General features: G+C 31.0%; 3 protein-coding genes across 5 annotated transcripts in view; 2 read left to right on the top strand and 1 right to left on the bottom strand.

Moving 5' to 3' along the window:
* The first annotated feature begins 2,350 nt into the window (after positions 1-2,350).
* On the top strand, positions 2,351-10,689 carry LOC108562770. Its single transcript, XM_017921195.1, has 13 exons — positions 2,351-2,643; positions 2,703-2,743; positions 2,803-3,774; positions 3,831-4,064; positions 5,314-5,497; positions 5,557-5,717; positions 8,538-8,696; positions 8,745-9,683; positions 9,739-9,954; positions 10,005-10,185; positions 10,254-10,446; positions 10,506-10,522; positions 10,596-10,689. The coding sequence occupies exons 1-11, from the start codon at positions 2,613-2,615 to the stop codon at positions 10,406-10,408; spliced, it is 3,273 nt and encodes a 1,090-aa protein (XP_017776684.1). The 5' UTR covers positions 2,351-2,612; the 3' UTR covers positions 10,409-10,446; positions 10,506-10,522; positions 10,596-10,689.
* Positions 10,511-15,359, bottom strand: LOC108562776 (transmembrane protein 42). The gene is made up of 3 exons (XM_017921205.1): positions 15,224-15,359; positions 10,747-10,893; positions 10,511-10,689 (listed from the first exon to the last, which is right to left on the bottom strand). Exons 1-3 carry the CDS (start codon positions 15,311-15,313, stop codon positions 10,549-10,551), a joined length of 378 nt encoding a protein of 125 aa, XP_017776694.1. The 5' UTR covers positions 15,314-15,359; the 3' UTR covers positions 10,511-10,548.
* Positions 15,360-15,951: 592 nt separating this feature from the next.
* Positions 15,952-17,801, top strand: part of LOC108562775 (protein phosphatase 1 regulatory inhibitor subunit 16B) — a 44,021-nt gene continuing 42,171 nt past the window's right edge. For all 3 annotated transcript variants that reach the window (XM_017921201.1, XM_017921202.1, XM_017921204.1), the window contains exon 1: positions 15,952-16,222. The gene's annotated coding sequence lies outside the window, so the exon portion shown is untranslated. The remainder of the gene's footprint in view (positions 16,223-17,801) is intronic.

Genomic DNA, 17,801 nt, shown 5'->3' on the forward strand with positions numbered 1-17,801 from the left:
ATAAATAATGTATATGTCTATATATTATAAGATAGTATAATGTAAGTAAATAGATACTATCAGAGTATGTTGAGATCCACTGCAGGTTGTCATAGACCCCTGGGGGTCGATATAGACCACTTTGGGAATCACTGGTCTACATTAAGAGGCCGCAATATTATGCAGTTATTATTTTATTGAAATTTATTCGAATTGAAATTAAAAGAAAAAATTGTTTTGATTAGAATTACTGCGTGGATGATATATATTTCTAATTATTATTATATATTGAACAGACATACTTCAGTCGATAGCCTTTTGATCTAATAAAGACAGAGGTCAATCGGGCAATTGCCCGAGGCCTCGCGAAATAGGGCGCCCCCAAAAAGTGTTAGTTGTGGCGCCATTTGATATTTATGCCGGGTCCTCAAAATCCAAAGGATTTTACGGCTCTGAATAAAGATTATTAACATTATTATATAACTTCAAATTGTGTTTCAAATAATTTCATAATAAATCAGTTTATTTTATATGTTAAAATTGTAAATCTTTGTAAATGTAAAATAGAACATCTAATAGAACTTGAATTTCGATGTACTTGCAATTCTTAATGTGTTACAAAACAATATACGAAATTTGTGCACAACTGAAACTAGAGTTGCATATGTAAAGACATTACATACCTAATATGGGTCTATATCGCAAGTCCGACAAACGAAATACCGTCTATCGAAATCCCGACGTTGGGAATTCCGACGTTCGAAATCCTAACTATATCAAAATCTAGACAACCATAATCTCGACTGTATCAGAATCTCGTCAACCATAATCCCGACTGTATCAAAATCCCGACTATATCAAAAATTTCTAAAATAACATTTTTAAATTATTTCGGAGCGTAGTCACCTGTGCTACATTTTTATTTTTAATAACAATAAATTATTATTAATTTATTTGATTTTGTTGAATTATTCATAATAAACTGTAACATTATGAAATAGTCTCAAATACAATTAGATTTCGATGCAGTCGGTATTTCAAACGTCGGGAATTTGATTGACGGTATTTCGGTTGTCGGACTTGCGATTGTCACCGACCTAATATAGAGATGTTGCATGAATGATTCAATAAAAATACAAATTAAATTACAAAATAGGTAATACATTATTAAATGTTTTAATTTGATTAAGTTATTTTTTATGACATGAAAGTATATAGCTATGTAATAAATATTGCTAAGAATAATACTTAATCAAACAGTATAAATTATGTTTATAAACAATTTAATTAGATTTATTTTATACTATACTATATGTTTTGATCATAAATTATGAAATAATTCATTTCAACTATAATTCAATTATTTTTAATATAATCATCACTTAAACAGAATAGATTGTAAATTGTTGGAATACAGGTATCCCCCGACTTGCGAACTAGTTCCGTTCCAGAGGGTTGTTAGTAAGTCGGGGGAATTTAAAAAAATTCAAAATATACTTATCTTACGGGAGTTCGTTAGTCGAGTGAAACCTTTATTTGAAAATTCGAGATGAAACAAAACAAATAAAAAATTACTATGTAAAATTGTTATATACAAATATAATGTTGTTTTTGTCCAATTTATGTTTGGGCGAAAAACTTCGGTCAACAGTCCTTAGTATATATGTATACAAATATCTTTATTATTCTATATTGTTTAATGAGAAATAAATGTACAACAAAATAAATATGTTCATCTAAAGTAAAGTTAGATTGAGTATAATCTTTAAACATTGTTATATAACTCACTTAAAATTGACAGTTCGATGAGAATTTGTATTAAAAATAAAACGACCACAATACGATATAATTAAATTTCTGCAGAGCTTGGCATTATTGCACATTCATTAAGTTACTGCATTATGTAATAATACACAATAGAACAAAATGGTATAATTAACATTGTAGCATACGTCGTTAAAGCAAAACAATTATTGGTTCCACATTAAATAGGCACTAATTTAAAGAAACAAAAATTATGGAAGTTTAGCATTTCATAGCGTACAACGCAATTTTCGGAAAATCTATAATTAAGTTACGATAATAAGAAATGGAAAATTGAAAAAAAAATAAATCATTACTTTGCATTTGCTTTTGCAGCCTTGGCTTTTCTTAATACCATTTATTAGTTGGTTGTCCGTACAATTTTCGAAATTAGCGGATGAATTTGTTTGGAATAGGAGCAATTGTGATGCTATTGGACAAATGGTTTAAATTGCGTTACCGTTTATCCAATCAAAGCCGCATCTTGCGCTCCGAATGCGGAGAGGGTCAGTGCTTCGAGCTGTGAGGCTTTGTTTGTTTATTTAATCGAAACACAAGAAAACAATTGATTTGTCAAAACAGATTGCACAAAGGAGTGATGCAAAAAGAAAAACTTATGAACTTAGTGTATTGTATGTGCTCGACTGGGTTGGATTTCATTCGGCTTAATTCAATTGAAGTTGAAATTCCGGCCGAGGTACAAGCTTCCACTTCTATTTTAACCTTGCGTTAATATATATATACATTTTTTCTATTTAATGAATAACATTAAGGCTCACTAGCAGCGAGCCTTTCAAAGCCAATTCAGTCTGTTAATAAATGCTGACAAGATGCAATCTCTGAAAAAACTTTTGAACATCGGTAAGTCCAGATTTCATCATTAATTTAACATTTAAAATATATTCTTCGCTTTTTTTTAGGGAACCTGTACATTTTTTTCTACGTTTTCGGCAGCTTTAAAGTAATTATACAAACAGCTTGTAAAATTTAAGCAAATATTAATTTAATCTATTATTTTAGCATTCAAAAGTTTTCGGCCAATTCCATTGGATTGCGCTCCTACCATTAACTTTAATATGCACCGTTTTCATCTGCTTGGTTCTAATCGTTTCAGCGATTTACTACGAGATTGTGGATTTCGTGTTGAGGTTGAAGCATGGGGATGATTATTGTGGTATTATGGATGGATCCGACCTAATTTGGGTCGTCGAACAAGGGAGCGCTTCGTTAATCAACTCGCTTTTCATGATCGATGCCAAAGATGGGGAAGGATGTGAACCTCTTTTTGAATTCATGCTAAACTCATACGAGAAAATCAGCAAAACGCATGAGAAGATGAGCTGCGTTCGAAGATATTTCATGGGTTACGGGTATTTTCTCAAGACGCACATCAACATTCACGAGTACGTGAAGTATTTGGAGGACTACACGGATGTGGAAGGATTGAACTTGCTAATGGATAAGTTGAGTGACTCCCCTTTACCAGCTGGGAATACGGCTTTGTGGGAAGTGTATATTGGAAGGGTTCCTTTAAAGTGGGAAAAGAACGGAGGTAAAGTTCAGTATCCAATTTTCATCAAGTATCATCACAGCCTCGGCGACGGCATCTCAATAGTCACTTTAATGACAACACAGTTAATCGACAATGGTGTCAACATCATGAAAGAAAAGTGCGAAACCTACAGAAACGTCCTTAAAAAGGCGGCTTTAAAAAATTCGAAGCCTACTTTCTTGGAGAATTTAAAGAAAGTGTTCAATAAAAGTTACTACATCACATATTACGGTCCGCTGGATGACAAAGATGAAAACATGTTGCAAGGGAAACGCTTGAGCCACGAAAAGCACGTGTGCTACTCCTTGGAGAAAGATACGACGAATTACGTGGAGAAAGTAAAATCTATCAAGAATCGGATTAAGGGTATCTCATTCAGTGATGTAATCATGTCAGCATTTTCCGCGAGTTGTGCCGACTATTACATGTCTCACGACGAGGTAATGATGCTTGTAATTCGATGAGTCTAGTTTTCAATTCCCATTCCATCTTGCAGAATCCGCCGGAGAAGATTCGTTTCGTAATCCCACATTATTTAGCATCGGCTAACTTCAAAAGCATAGTGACAACTTGTACCAATGGAGAAACCGTTGCAAACTTGAAGAACAACTTCGCATTGGGTTTTCTCAACATACATATAAAGGACAAGGACATCGCCAGGAATATGGTGGACAGATTGGTGCGCGTCAATAAGGATTCGCAAAATTCTAAGGACAGTTTAGATTTCCCGGTGAGTCAGATTTCTCTCTCGTTTCCTTATTTCATTAGATATTGGTGCAATAGAGTATGCACTTGAGACTATAAACAATCCATTCTGGGGCAAAAGGCCAAATGCACTTTCAGTTTATGCAATTGGAGAGGGAAGAAAATAGACGAAGAATCGATTCGCGCTTGCCACGCTTGTTTTCGTTTTATTGTCTTTCTGCAATTCAAATGCATAATTACGTATTTCTCGAGAAACAAAGACAATTACAATGAGCTTATTATTGCAATTAACCAAAAAAATATTCACGTTATTACTCCAACTTGATAACTTTTATATTATAAAATAATTAATAGTAATAACGTTTGCAACAGTCATAAAAATTAAATATAAAGTAATACCTTTTTAAAATTATAATCATAACAATAAAACACCGTTATCGAATTATTATAATGATATACTTTATATAATTATCAATATCAATTGAAATTAAAGATAAATAATGTATATAAACTATTAATAAATATAGTTACAACGAAACCTATATGCAAAGACACATTCAGAAAATATATTTTTATTTTTATTACTCACTGAATATGAATCAAGTAATTTATACATATTACCATATTGAGGTGAAACCTTCTAAAAATATACATACAAAATATCTTTTTTTAGTATTTTTTTTATAGATTTTGATTGTCTATTCAATTGTATTTGTAATTACAGTGGAACCTCGCTTAACGAGCACCTCGCATAACGAGCATTTAAGAAAAATAACTAACGAGCGACGTTTCGCATGAGTTACATCATGAAGAGAAGCTTAAAACTTGTGTACACATATTATATGTATTTTTGAATATGTTTCACTATACGAGTAAAAATCCAGAAATTTTGGAACGGAATAAACTTGTTAAGCGAGGTTCCATTGTATTTTTATAAATGTCATGGAACCAATTACATTTAAACTTTCAAATGTAATTGGTTAATTGTGGTTTCATTTCAGTTAGACCTATACTTAATTTAATGAAAATAATTATTATTTTGCGAAGAATTTTCTATAAATAGTTCAAAATTAAGTAGTGTATTCTTTTAGTTTCCTGTATAGATTCGCGTATTTGTTTTGAGATTTAGATTTTATTATAATTAGTCAACATATTCGAAATAAAATAAAATAAAAAATGTTATTAATAAATCTTAAATTTCTGCGTATAAATTATTCAAATTGTGTATATTCTTTTATGGATTATTGCCACACTAATTGCTAATTCTTTTCTAGTTCATATTTTGGCAAATCAAGGTCGTCTCGAGTCTTGTTCCTTTATCGATAATAAATTATTCGATCAAAAACAATCGGAGCACGGTGGGTTTGACCAACGTTCCAGGCAACAATACTTCGAATCTGATCAGTGGCCACAGGATTAGAGACACCTTAGTCTGGGCTCCGAATTTCTTGAAATGCGGTAAAACAAACTGTCTCAAAACAAAACTTATGTTAGACAAATAATGATTTTTTTTTCAGGTATCACCTTCACAATATTTACGTACGACGGGCTATTTCGTTTCGGATTACTGGTAGACAAAGAGATCATAAAGAATAGATCGGAAGTGCAGGAAATTTGCGATAACATTTTCAAATACATCGATCTCTTAGACACGATGACCAAGGCATATGATGAAAATTAAATTCAATTGCTATATTATTAAAGATTGTTATGTGTTATTAGATCCGATATTTTTTTTGTTAGTTTAAAATGTTTTGGTAACATTATTATTTTTTTTTACATTTTTTTTCTTTATCTAGAACTGATAATTGATAATTGAAATCTTTAGTCAACTTTTTTATTTGTTTTTAGTTATATCAAGTTACAAATCCAGGTAAAGGATTAAAATATTGAACTTTATTTATACATTGTTTTTATACCTAAAAAGATCTTTAAAATTCGTAAGTTGTTTCAACGTAATATGGTAAGTACAATAATCATATTTTTGTTTCTAATCAATATGGAAAATTAACTTTAGTATTAGTGTAATTAAATAATCTTATTTTGTGATCATTTTTATTTAATATATACAGCACAAATTGAATTAACTGTTGCGATTAATTATGCATATAGTTTATAACAACTATTGAATAATTAAAAATACAAGAGACAAGGTCTTAAATGAATGAGCAAAACGTGACACATTATTGCATAATATGTGGATTATTACTAAATTATTATTTTTTTAATTATATTTTTTAACTATTCATGCTATTATTTATTCAATCACAGTTGTATCTTGTCCTTCTATGCTTCGAGCTAAGCCTTTGTTTGTAAAAACAATTGATTTATCAAAACATATTGCATAAAGTAGTTATGCAAAATGCAAAACAGCTCGTAAACTTCTTGTGCGCACGTTCAAGTAAAAATATCAGATGGAAGTAATATCTTCGAATTCGATTTTAATCTTAAATTTATAATAACATTATCAGTAGACATAAAAAAAAATACAAATCATTCTAATTAAAATTAATTATAAAAATGTTATTACCATAAAAATGTTATTGTAGAAATTTATAATAGTAAAAGACACTGTCGGGATTTCGATATAGTCGGGATTTTGATTGTCGGGATTATGGTAGTCGGGATTTTCACATAGCTGGCATTTCGATATAGTCGGGATTTGGAACGTCGGGTTTTTGAGCCAGTCGGAATTTCGGTTGTCGGGGTTGCGATGTAGACCCCTATAAAAGATTATTCGAAATATAAGTTTTCAGTGCGGGATTTCGATAAAGTCGGGATTTTGATTGTTGGGATTATGTTAGTCAGGATTTTGACAAAGCCGGCATTTCGATATAGTCGGGATTTGAAAATTCTGAATTTTGAAACAGCCGGAATTTCGAAAGTCGAGATTTTCATAGTCGGGATTTCGGTTGTCGGGCTTGCGATATAGACCCCTATAAAATATTATTCAAAATATAAGTTTTTAGTGCGGGATTTCGATATAGTCGGGATTATGGTAGTCAGGATTTTGACATAGCCGGCATTTCGATATAGTCGGGATTTGGAACGTCGGAATTTTGAGCCAGCCGGAATTTCGAAAGTCGGGATTTGGATTGTCGGGCTTGCGTTTGCCACCGCTTTTATATATATATAATTTTTTTTACATTAATCAAAATATCTATGATATTAAAATAAATATCTTTTTCTTGGTTATATCTAGTAATCTTTTACATATTTATGTTCATATTTTCGCAACTATTATTCATTAATTAATAAATCAAAAATTGTTTTTCATTTACCGGAATTCGTTTTTTTTAAATAAGAGATTGTTAATTTTTAACTGAAATTATTCAGATGTTTATTTTCGTATTTCTTAGATCGTTTTCCAATTTACAAAAGTTCAACAGATAATCCATGATGAATTTGAAGAATATTATTATAAAAGCTTAAAAAACCAATAACAACGATCAAGACATCGATGGATAGGTTGAAGTGTTCTAAAAATTGATCTGTTTGGTAAGTAAGTTACTTTATCAATTTCATTGATTTTGACATATTAATATTATACAATTTTGGAAATTTAATAATAATAATAAACATTAATATTATCCACAAATTCACAAGAAATAATAATTCTAAAAAAAAGGAAAGACAAAACTAAAAAAAAAATAGGAAAAAACTCTAAGTAAAGAAATAAATAATTAATAAATTTCAAAATTAAAATCATTTGTAAAGATAATAATAATGATAGTAAACCAAATAATAAAAAGAAAACTTGACAAAACATATAATCATTGAAATAGTTGCTATAAAATTTTCATAGAATGAACGACTTTTTAAATTATTAATGATGATACAAAATAGTAGTTCTTAGTTTTATATTCAACAAATAGATTTTGCTTATTTATACTTCTCTTCGTGTAAGGTCAAATGCAAAGTAAATAAAGGCATCACCGAATAAATAATATAAGAATTGTAAATATTTTTAACTGCAACTGATATTACAGTTATCAATATTGTTTACTGAACAGTTTGTTTATATATAAAAAACAAATGATCATGTTTCAAGTTTAATATCCAATTGTAAATTCCAGTTCAAATTTTGGCAAACCAGTCCTGTTGACATTGATCTATTTATCTATAACATCATGTCAGCACATACATGATTTTGATACTCATTAGTAAACGATTTTCATTGTAATACGATGTGTGTTTTCGGATTGGTGAACAAAGTGTTAAGAACAAAACCTTGTATATAATTTCTAACACTGTTTTCAAGTAATAACATCAAATTACTTGTACATAATTGGTACTAAATAGATTATTACATTTAATTGCAAAGTCAAGCTTAAATTAAATTAATGAGGAATCAAATAGAACTGTTCTCACTATCATTTAATTCGTTAAAAAAAATGTCTCGAATTGTATTCTTTATCGAGAACTGATAGTGGCTCGACGATAAACAGTACAGACAGTGCGTGGATATTGTCGAGGGTCTTCAGTCATAATCTAATTATGTAGAGAGCGTGGAGCCAACACGATCAGTATGGTAGCGAAAATGAAACGAGAAGTAATGAATCTTACAAAAATCCATTTCGAGACTATTAATAGCAACGAAAATAACTGTTCTCCAATACAACTAATTCTATGTTTAATTATCATACTAACTTTTAAGGTAAGATCGCAAAGAACACAAATAAAAGCTTTTTCTCTCTTGTTTTAGGCTCCGACAAAGCCAAAATGTTACCCAATTCTCTTCATATTCTACGCAATTGTTATGATTGCAACCTTTCCTATTATATTCATGATACTAGCTCTATTTTGGTTGTACAAAAAGTTGATTTGTCTTATACTATTTACAAAATTACGTTTTAAATTTGGAGGCATGTTGAGTGGACATGACACTTTCTGGACGCTCAAAGACCCATCCAATCCAATAATCCACATCCTCTTATACATCAATTATAAATCCAAAGAAAACTTACGAGATGTTTTCTTGAAAGCTTTGCAAAAGAAACTCACGGACGCTGAATCACACAAAAAATTCTTTGCCACAATTTCCAAATGTAGCGGATACCCATACTTAATCAAGAACCAAATAAACATCGATGATTGTATCCACGTAATGCCATATGATGAATATAAAGATGAGGAAAGTCTGAGGGAGAATTTACGCCAATTTCGGTATCCGAGCAGCGGAGGTTTATGGGAATTTTCCGTCGGATGCGAACCTATCAATTGGGGCGAAAGAAGAAACTGTTTCCCTGTCGTAGTGCGATTCCATCACGCAATTGGAGATGGATTCGCTTTGTTACAAATGTTACTAAACTTCTTTGAAGAAAAAGAAATCCAAGATGTTCGCATAGAAGACGATTGTACTTTCGTTCAAAACATGATCAAAACCTCAATACGCTGCATGCATTTCTGCGTTTTACTTTATAATTTACCTCAGGTGATGGTGCGGAGAGCATTTCACAAGAACGATGTGAATTGCATCCACGGTGGTGATATAAGCGGCGAGAAAGAAATAGTTTGGAGGAACGAAGTTAACGCGAAATACGTGAAAATAGTTAAAGAACTGAAGAAACGCTTGCCGGGAACTTCTTTTTTCGATATAGTCTCTTCGGCTATTTCAAATTCAATTACAAGACTACAAGAAAAAGTATTTCTTTAACTTAATATAAACAACTCAATAATTTGATATATTTTTTTTTTAGAAAAAAAATGGAGCCAATATGTTTTCTTGTGTCATCCCTGCGGTGCCTAATGCATTGCAATTCAGCAGTCTGAAGAAGAGTAGAAGCATCAATTTGGAGAATAGGTTTGCCGTTGGCGTTTTAGATTTACCATCGGAGACTTTCGATAGTTGCAAAGATCGTTTGGAGTATGTCAAGAAGTGGACGTTCCAGTTAAAAACTTCATTCGAATTTCAGGTTGTCAATTCTTCAGTTAATTAAATATAACTTACACAATGTTGTTGCAGATTAACTCTTGGATATTGGATGCAATTGGATTATTACCGGAATGCATTGTTGCTCCAATCATACAATCTGCTCAATCTACCATGGTTATAAGTAATTTACCAGGACCTAGTAGAATCAATTTGTTTGGAGATAATGTGCTTGATGATATTATATTTTGGATTCCTCATCGTGGATTAACAGGTTTGCAAAAATTTAAAACTATACAAATTAATTGAAATTAAAGCTTAATATGACTAATGATATTTTAGGTGTTGGCGTTTCGATATTATCGTATGATCAAAGATTTTCTTTAGGTCTGAGCGTGGATAAAAGCTTTAACATATCGAGGAAGGAAATGCAAACAGTTTTGGACGATATATTCCGATATTTAGATGAACTATATACGGAAACCTCTAGTATTTAAAACAATAAATTTGTTGTTTCTGGTTTCCAAAATCTCAGGTTCGTTTAAAGCTATATTTTCTTTATTGCAATCTTTAATTTAACATATTTAACTTTAGGCTGGGAAACCTGAAAAGTAAATAAATACAAAAGAAAATAATTTTAATTAGTCTTCATCTTCTTCTTTTCCATATCTTCTTCACTTTCAGTGACGATTAGAATCAGTCCGAGGAGGACGAGTCCTGCACCTGCCCACCAAATTAGTGATGTAACCTCGCCGAAAATTAAGAAACCGGAAATTGCCTGAGAACAGAACACGTTTATTGTTTCTTTCCTACCGGATGTTTACTTATAACTTACCGATAACAAATAATTAGTTGCAGCGCTCGTAACAGTCGCCGAAAGCGAAGAATTAGAAGCTTGCAGAGCTTTCACGTAAAACGTCCAAACTGCTGCGTTACATGCTAACATCAAAGAGAAAAACAGGATCCGAACAGCGATCACGTCCTGAAACGATAAAACAATTCGCTGATATCGTTCTGCATACTTTCGCTTTAAATCTATTAAGTATTCAAATCGATCTGGATGCAATTAAAAGAAGTCGTGCTTTCTAATAATTAGTTATTATTCAAGGATTTTTGTGAAGGTTTATAATAATTGCGTTTATTGCCGTACCGATACGCGACAAAGACGAGATTCCCATGATTACGTATTCTTTTGCATGTATCTCTCCCTTTTACGCAAAACGAATGCCTTCATTTTTTATTCATTATTTCGCACTATTTATGAATACAATGCATTGTAATTCATTTGCATACACAATTCAACAAATTTGCACGCAACTAACGTATAAATAGAAATTAACGGGTAATTATGATCAGGTTGTGCGAATGATGTAATTCAGAAAAAAACAAATTATTTTTAGTTTTCTTAAATGATAATAATTATTAGTTATAATAGCATCAGTATAAAACTGATTATTACAACCTTGTAATACGGCATTTCCGTGGTTCGTCTATATTTTTTTTGTTCGCACATTAAACTAATGCGATTTATGTTTAATCTGATGAGAGAACTCGTGATTTGCTCCGTCCAAGGCTATTTCTAAACCCTTTTTATATTTTATCGATTTTATGGATTGGCGCTCTCATTCAAATAACCTCTGCTAATCTATCTTCTTGCGTATGCGATAATAAATGCATTTATCGAACAAAAAGTTAAAGTCGTTCAAGGTAAATATGATAAATCTCTAATTCGAATAACAATGGAAATGTAACTAACTAATTTATTCCTTTATAATACTTATTTAATAGTGCACAGTCAATTTTAGAAAGTGAATTATCGACTATTTAAACCACAATGACTATACTTTATATTCAATTATTATACTTGTTCAGATAATCAATATGCAGTAACAGTATAAAATAGTGTCAGATAAAACAATATTAATTTAATTTAAATTGATTAAATATTTGGTATATTGTTTCAAAATGATAATTAGAAATATTAAAAACACAGTGGAACTTCGCTTAACGAGCACCTCGCATAACGAGCATTTCGCTTAACGAGCAAAATTAATTGTACGAAAAATGACTCGCTTAACGAGCGACGTTTCGCATAACGAGTGACGATGAGAAGGAAGTTCCAATTGCTACATCATTTGCTACATCATTTTTAAAACTTGTATACACATATGTGTATTTTTATAATATTGTTCCACTGTAAATCAAATGAAGTAAATTTTAGTGAAATTTACTTTGACATTAATCGTTTAATTAATAATAATTGTCTTCCTATAGATTTACGAACGTAAAGGTGATTATTTTAAAGTAATTAGAAATTAATAAAATTATCTCAAGAACTTTTTTCTGAATATAATTTAAGAAATAAAAAATATTCAAAAGAATCTACAAACGAATTATTTTTACATGTATAATATTATGTAAAGAAAATCGTTTGATTAATAAATCATGTTGTTGTCATCGTTATCTTGCGTATTTCTTTTAATTTGCTGTTTTTTAAATTTATCTTATTGCTTGACGTAGAAGAAATAATAATAGAACGTCGTAATATATAAATATTAGGTAAGTCGACTATAATTAATATACATTTATGTAACAGATATTCTTTCAGTAATTTTTGTTGTTGTTAAATTTGAGTACGCATTATACCAATGAAATTATCTATTTTCTTGTAAAAGACGCAACCTTTTGATTGGTAATATTCAATTTTATATCGTTTTTCTTTCTATCAAAATGTGAATATTTTATATCATAAAAGTTTCAATGTGTAAAACGGAATGCAACCACTTTAACAAATGCATTTCCTACAAGTTTCTTGACCGGAGTAGTTCTTTCAATTCCCATTCGATTCGACCTCATTCTCTGCTGAATTTAAAAATGTGTTAGTTATAGCAATCCATTCAAGGGAATAGTTGCGACTTTGAATGCACTACATCTAAGGTCGAAATTGAAACACGTCGAACATTAATCGAAAAATGCACACCATTCACATACAAGGAAATGCAAATATAATTTAATACAAATAATTGTATAAGTTGTATAGTTGTTATCTAGTAGTATTAATTATGGATGTAACATAATAAAATATTTTTATCGAAGATTGATGTGAGAAGGTATTGTTGTACTATTTTGTTTTTGTCATGGCTCTATTGTAGGTTGAAACAATAAATATATTATTAAGTAATCGGTTTGTGGGTTAACCTGATTTGCCAAATCCGGATCATTATTTGCTACCCACCCACGAAACACATCGATGAAGAGAAAAAAAGTAATATATAATAATACTTTTTTAACACATTTATCGTTCGTGTAAAAAATAAATCGTATTATAAAAAAACAGTCGCCCTGTTTCCAATTTTATAAATGGAACAAACTTATCGAGAAAAACTTTAAGTTTCTTTTTTATATAAAGCCAAATTGAATTTAGAGAGGACGACCGTTCTGGGAGGGAATGTATTTCCCAAATAGGGGATTGCCGGTTCTACCCCAAAGGAATATACGTTTCTCACCCCTAGCGTTTGTTTAGAACATAACTTGATTATATAATATATATATATACAAAAAAAACTGGACAGTTTCTTTTCAAGGTGTATTTTAACATTGGAACGATTCTTTATTTTTCTTAATCCACTTTAACGGTTCATGTTCATAATATAATTACAAAACTAAACGTTTTTTCTCATAATAAAGAAATCCTTTGTTTTCAGTGTACTAAATAATAATATTATTATTCAAAATATATCATTCCCATGTGTACATTTTGTGTAATAAATTTAAAGATTATTTATAAAAACCGTAAGAATAATAATCAATAAACTTTTATAAATGCAAATTTAATAGTAAAATACACTAGTTTTACAATTTAAATCTTCAAATTAAAGGAAAATTCTGATTGATAAATATACTATTAATCTTTAAATTAATTGACAAGATTTTGTATAATTATCAAATATTATTNAAACCACTAGATTTAGTATATAGATTTAAGTAATTATTAATGTGGCGGTTCCCATAATCAGCTATGAATGTTATATATGGTTTATCTGCAAATCCTTTTATGAAATGTGATGAAAATATTATAATAAGCATTTGATGTTGATGTTTAAATTGATCAATATGAAAATAAAAATTGTTATTAAGTTATGTTAGTATTATATAATTGTACAATCAAATAATCATCACATATTCAATTCGATGCGGTTTTGTAATTAGCAAAGCCTATCAAATTAATTTCATCGACGTTCGCTTTTACGAAATATAATTAATCAAATTATTTGCTGATTATCTGCAAAATGTTTAAATTAATTATAGTTGTAATTAGCACTGTTTTATCATATTCAGAGTTTATACGTTCCAAAATTTCCGGATTTTTACTCGTATAGTGAAACATAGAGCATCAATTTTTATAAAACATGGAAATAAAAATAAACTGGTCAATTGTTTATGCTCTCTCCTATTAATATATCAACACATATTCAAATTATGCATCAAATTATGTATATCATTTCCGTTCCTACATAATTTATTACTTGATTATAGTTGTATGTAGCACTAGATTGGACTGGTCTTTGAAGTCATTTTGAAGTTCGTGTTGTTTCTAAAACGTAAATATCAGTTTCTGATTTATACAAAATTCAAGTATGTATTGGTAGTAATGAAACCTAAAAAAAATGTATGTCAATATAAATTTAAAAACGAGAAATTGAGGAATATCAATAAATATTAAAATTATTGCGAATAGAAAGATATTGGTATAGGAACGATTGAAGTTATTAGAGTTAAAATTAGTGGAATTAAAGTTTCATAAAATGATGCTAAAAATAAATACAGTTAAATAAACTTGTAGTTGTTTAAAATCTACAAATACAGCAATACCTTGCATATTGAAGCTTCGTTAAATCCGAATTCACTATAGTCCAGTTTAAAAATTACAAAACAAAGTAAATATTATTCTTGGTATAAAAATGATAGTTTTTTTTTCTCTTTTTGTGCGGTTTACTTTTGTATGTATTTAGTTGCTCGATTAGTCCGGTTTCAAACAATCCGGGATATAGCGAAACCAATATTCTGCCAGGTATTGCTGTATAGATAAGATGCTCATCAAATGCCAGTTGAGGAGTTGAATTAAAATCTTCAAATTGTCAAATATTGTGAATAGAAGATGTATGGTTTCCTCTTATATAATGAAGCATAAATGATTTTCCTTTTGTTTAATACATGATGTTATGGTATTGTATTCTGTAAAAATAGTAAGATTCAAGTAATATTTGTAATTTAATTAGGTGGTTGTTCTTGGAACTACTGTTCCAATTTACCTGGAATGTAGGCAACCCGGAGAGCTTTCCGAACATGCTGGCTGCCGAGGCACAGATACCAGAGACGATGGCAAAATGTCTGTTATCCATTGGTATCAATCTCCAAATAATGCGATAAATCCGGTAATCCTTTGATCACGAAGGGGTCCAGAATCCAGCGGAATGCACACGAGGAGCCTCAGGGCAGGTTGTTTTCTAATTGCTTTTCGAACGTTCAAATGTCATCGAAATGAGATTCCCCTCCACGAGAGGGAAAAGGCTTAATTATTCTACGTCGAGTCTCACTCACGTGGAATTACTGCCTTAGCGGATATATATACCAAATCTACGAAAGCCGTCGTCGCGCTGCATGTAGACGGCGATACTGGAAAGCATTCCCTACGGTTTTCCCGGCGCAGCGACTCCTCGTGTGTGAAATATCGGTGCTCCTCGCTCGGCAGCGGCGGAAGGAAAAAAGTTTTTTTTCTGTTATTGTTCCCCCCTTCCGTCGGCAGAAGTTTTAGCTTCGTCCCCGATGCGGTTTTTCGGTTTTGAAGGCGGCTGCGCTCCAGGTAAACCGACGGCATTTCGTGTCGAGCGGCAGAACTTGAACAGGTAAATCAAGTTTACCTAGTAAAGTAAGAGAATGTAAACTAAAATGCGCTGGAGCTTATCCGGAAACCGTTCGGTGCGAATTTCTGCGATGCGAAAATAAATAACACAACGGCAACGACGAGGAGAGGAAGGAAAGAGGAGTCCGACGATATCCTCCAGCGAAACAAGCAGAAAATAATAGGAAACAACGAACGGAAAAGAGCAACGGAAACGGTTAACAGGAGGGAAAGAGTGGACGCAACTGGAGGAAGGAAGAGATGTGGAGGAATTACTACTTACCAGACCGGCTGTGATAGAGAAGAAGGAAAAGTTCGGTGTGATAACGGACAGTTTTTCATCTCGCGTTCGGAATTCGTTATAAGTGGAAATTATTACAACAAAAATGCGGTTAACCTGTTTAGAGAGGTGAGAGTCTGTTAGAGCAGTCACAGTTCTTTCTATTTTACTTTTAATACATGTATTTAGATTCATTTGCAGTCCTTATTTTTACACAGTTGCGTGGATTAGATCTCTCCTAATCCACAGGTAGTTTTGCTTTCCAATTCGCACAAAAACCAAATGTAAATTCGCTCCTTTTCCCCAGAACCATCAACATCATCGCACTTTTGGAGGACTTTTTACATTCATTCTACATATACTTTTTTTTACGAGAACAGACATGTATATCCAGTTCAAGGGCTTCTCTTTGTTTTTGCAACAAATCAAATTACAAGCCAAGCGAAACATCATCATCATCGCACGGGATGTAATGAACTGCATTTATTTATATCCAGATTCGTGCTATTTTTAGTTACACGTCTAATTGCATAATGCCAAGGCGAGATTACGTATTTATTCAAGCAGAAAATCAATCCTTTCAATTTTATCTGTATATGTATATATATCTATGCATTTGGTTATTCGGTTTAAACGACTTAATTTCTACTTATCAGTTATTTACTCGCACAACATTCCGCTCGTAAACAGTCTAATAGGTTTATAACTACCGTCTTCTGTTGTTTATTTATACCCACGGTCTTCCCTAATAATTTTGTTGTGCAATCTGTGAGCATCGATCAATGCGTGAAACAACAAAACGCGACCGTTCATAGCATTTTAGGTAATAATTAAAAGCTGCGGCACGGTGGCTGTCGCAGTAATTTTAATTCGGAATGTGCATATCGTAACTTTTGCAGTTTTTGGTGGGCGAAATTCTCAATTTAATATAAACAACGGGATTAACGTTAATGTTAATTAAAACAATTTGTATGGGAGTGTATGTGTATGGGATTATGCATTTAACTCCGATAATCCTTTGTTTGCGAATACAAAACTATTCCCTTGATTCATTCGTTATGTTCAACATTCCATGTTTGAATGAAGAATGCACTATATCACACATTCTCGTATTATTAATTTCGATCGTGTTGTGATATTGTTATGAAACTGTAAATTATTTAATTAAATTTGTATAAAATACAGAAAAACTTTATTAAAAATTAATATTTAAACACAAAAACACGAACATTTTCATCTTTACTTTATATCATATTTATTTAGAAACTATTCTTATTAACTCGCGGTTGACAATTGTAGGAAATCGCTCGATGGTAATTTCCCACAGTTACATAATAAAAATGCATTGTGCAGGTGTTAAACAAAACTTGAAAGTGTAGCCAATGCTTGAAATATATATTATAGTCCTTGGGTTAAACTTTTGTCAAGTAAATTTATGTCTCGATCATCGTTGTCGCTTCTTCCACTTTTCCCGTTTGGTAGACCTTCTCCGTTCTTTTGTTTGCTTTTTACCATTCAACATCAATGCCATTTCTTAGGTTTTTTGAACCTTAAAATAGAAATATATTCACAATTTTGTGTCACAACATTTATAATGACATACATTCAAAGTTTAATATTTAATTTATGGAATATTATAATTATATAACTATTATTTTAAATGATTATCGAAAATTGACAAAAAAAATAAGTATTTATTTTAATAACA

Source organism: Nicrophorus vespilloides, unplaced genomic scaffold, assembly GCF_001412225.1.
Source record: "Nicrophorus vespilloides isolate i.1.1-1 unplaced genomic scaffold, Nicve_v1.0, whole genome shotgun sequence".
Classification (NCBI taxonomy): domain Eukaryota; kingdom Metazoa; phylum Arthropoda; class Insecta; order Coleoptera; family Silphidae; genus Nicrophorus; species Nicrophorus vespilloides.

Coding starts and splice junctions, on each gene's coding strand:
- LOC108562776 (XM_017921205.1), bottom strand. CDS start 15,313: ATGGATAACAGACATTTTGCCATCGTCTCTGGTATCTGTGCCTCGGCA. Junction 10,894..15,223: donor CCGGGTTGCCTACATTCCAG/GTAAATTGGAAC, acceptor TTATCGTTTCAG/GACGTGATCGCTGTTCGGAT. Junction 10,690..10,746: donor CAACTAATTATTTGTTATCG/GTAAGTTATAAG, acceptor TTCTGTTCTCAG/GCAATTTCCGGTTTCTTAAT.
- LOC108562770 (XM_017921195.1), top strand. CDS start 2,613: ATGCAATCTCTGAAAAAACTTTTGAACATCG. Junction 3,775..3,830: donor ATTACATGTCTCACGACGAG/GTAATGATGCTT, acceptor TCCATCTTGCAG/AATCCGCCGGAGAAGATTCG. Junction 9,955..10,004: donor AAACTTCATTCGAATTTCAG/GTTGTCAATTCT, acceptor ATGTTGTTGCAG/ATTAACTCTTGGATATTGGA.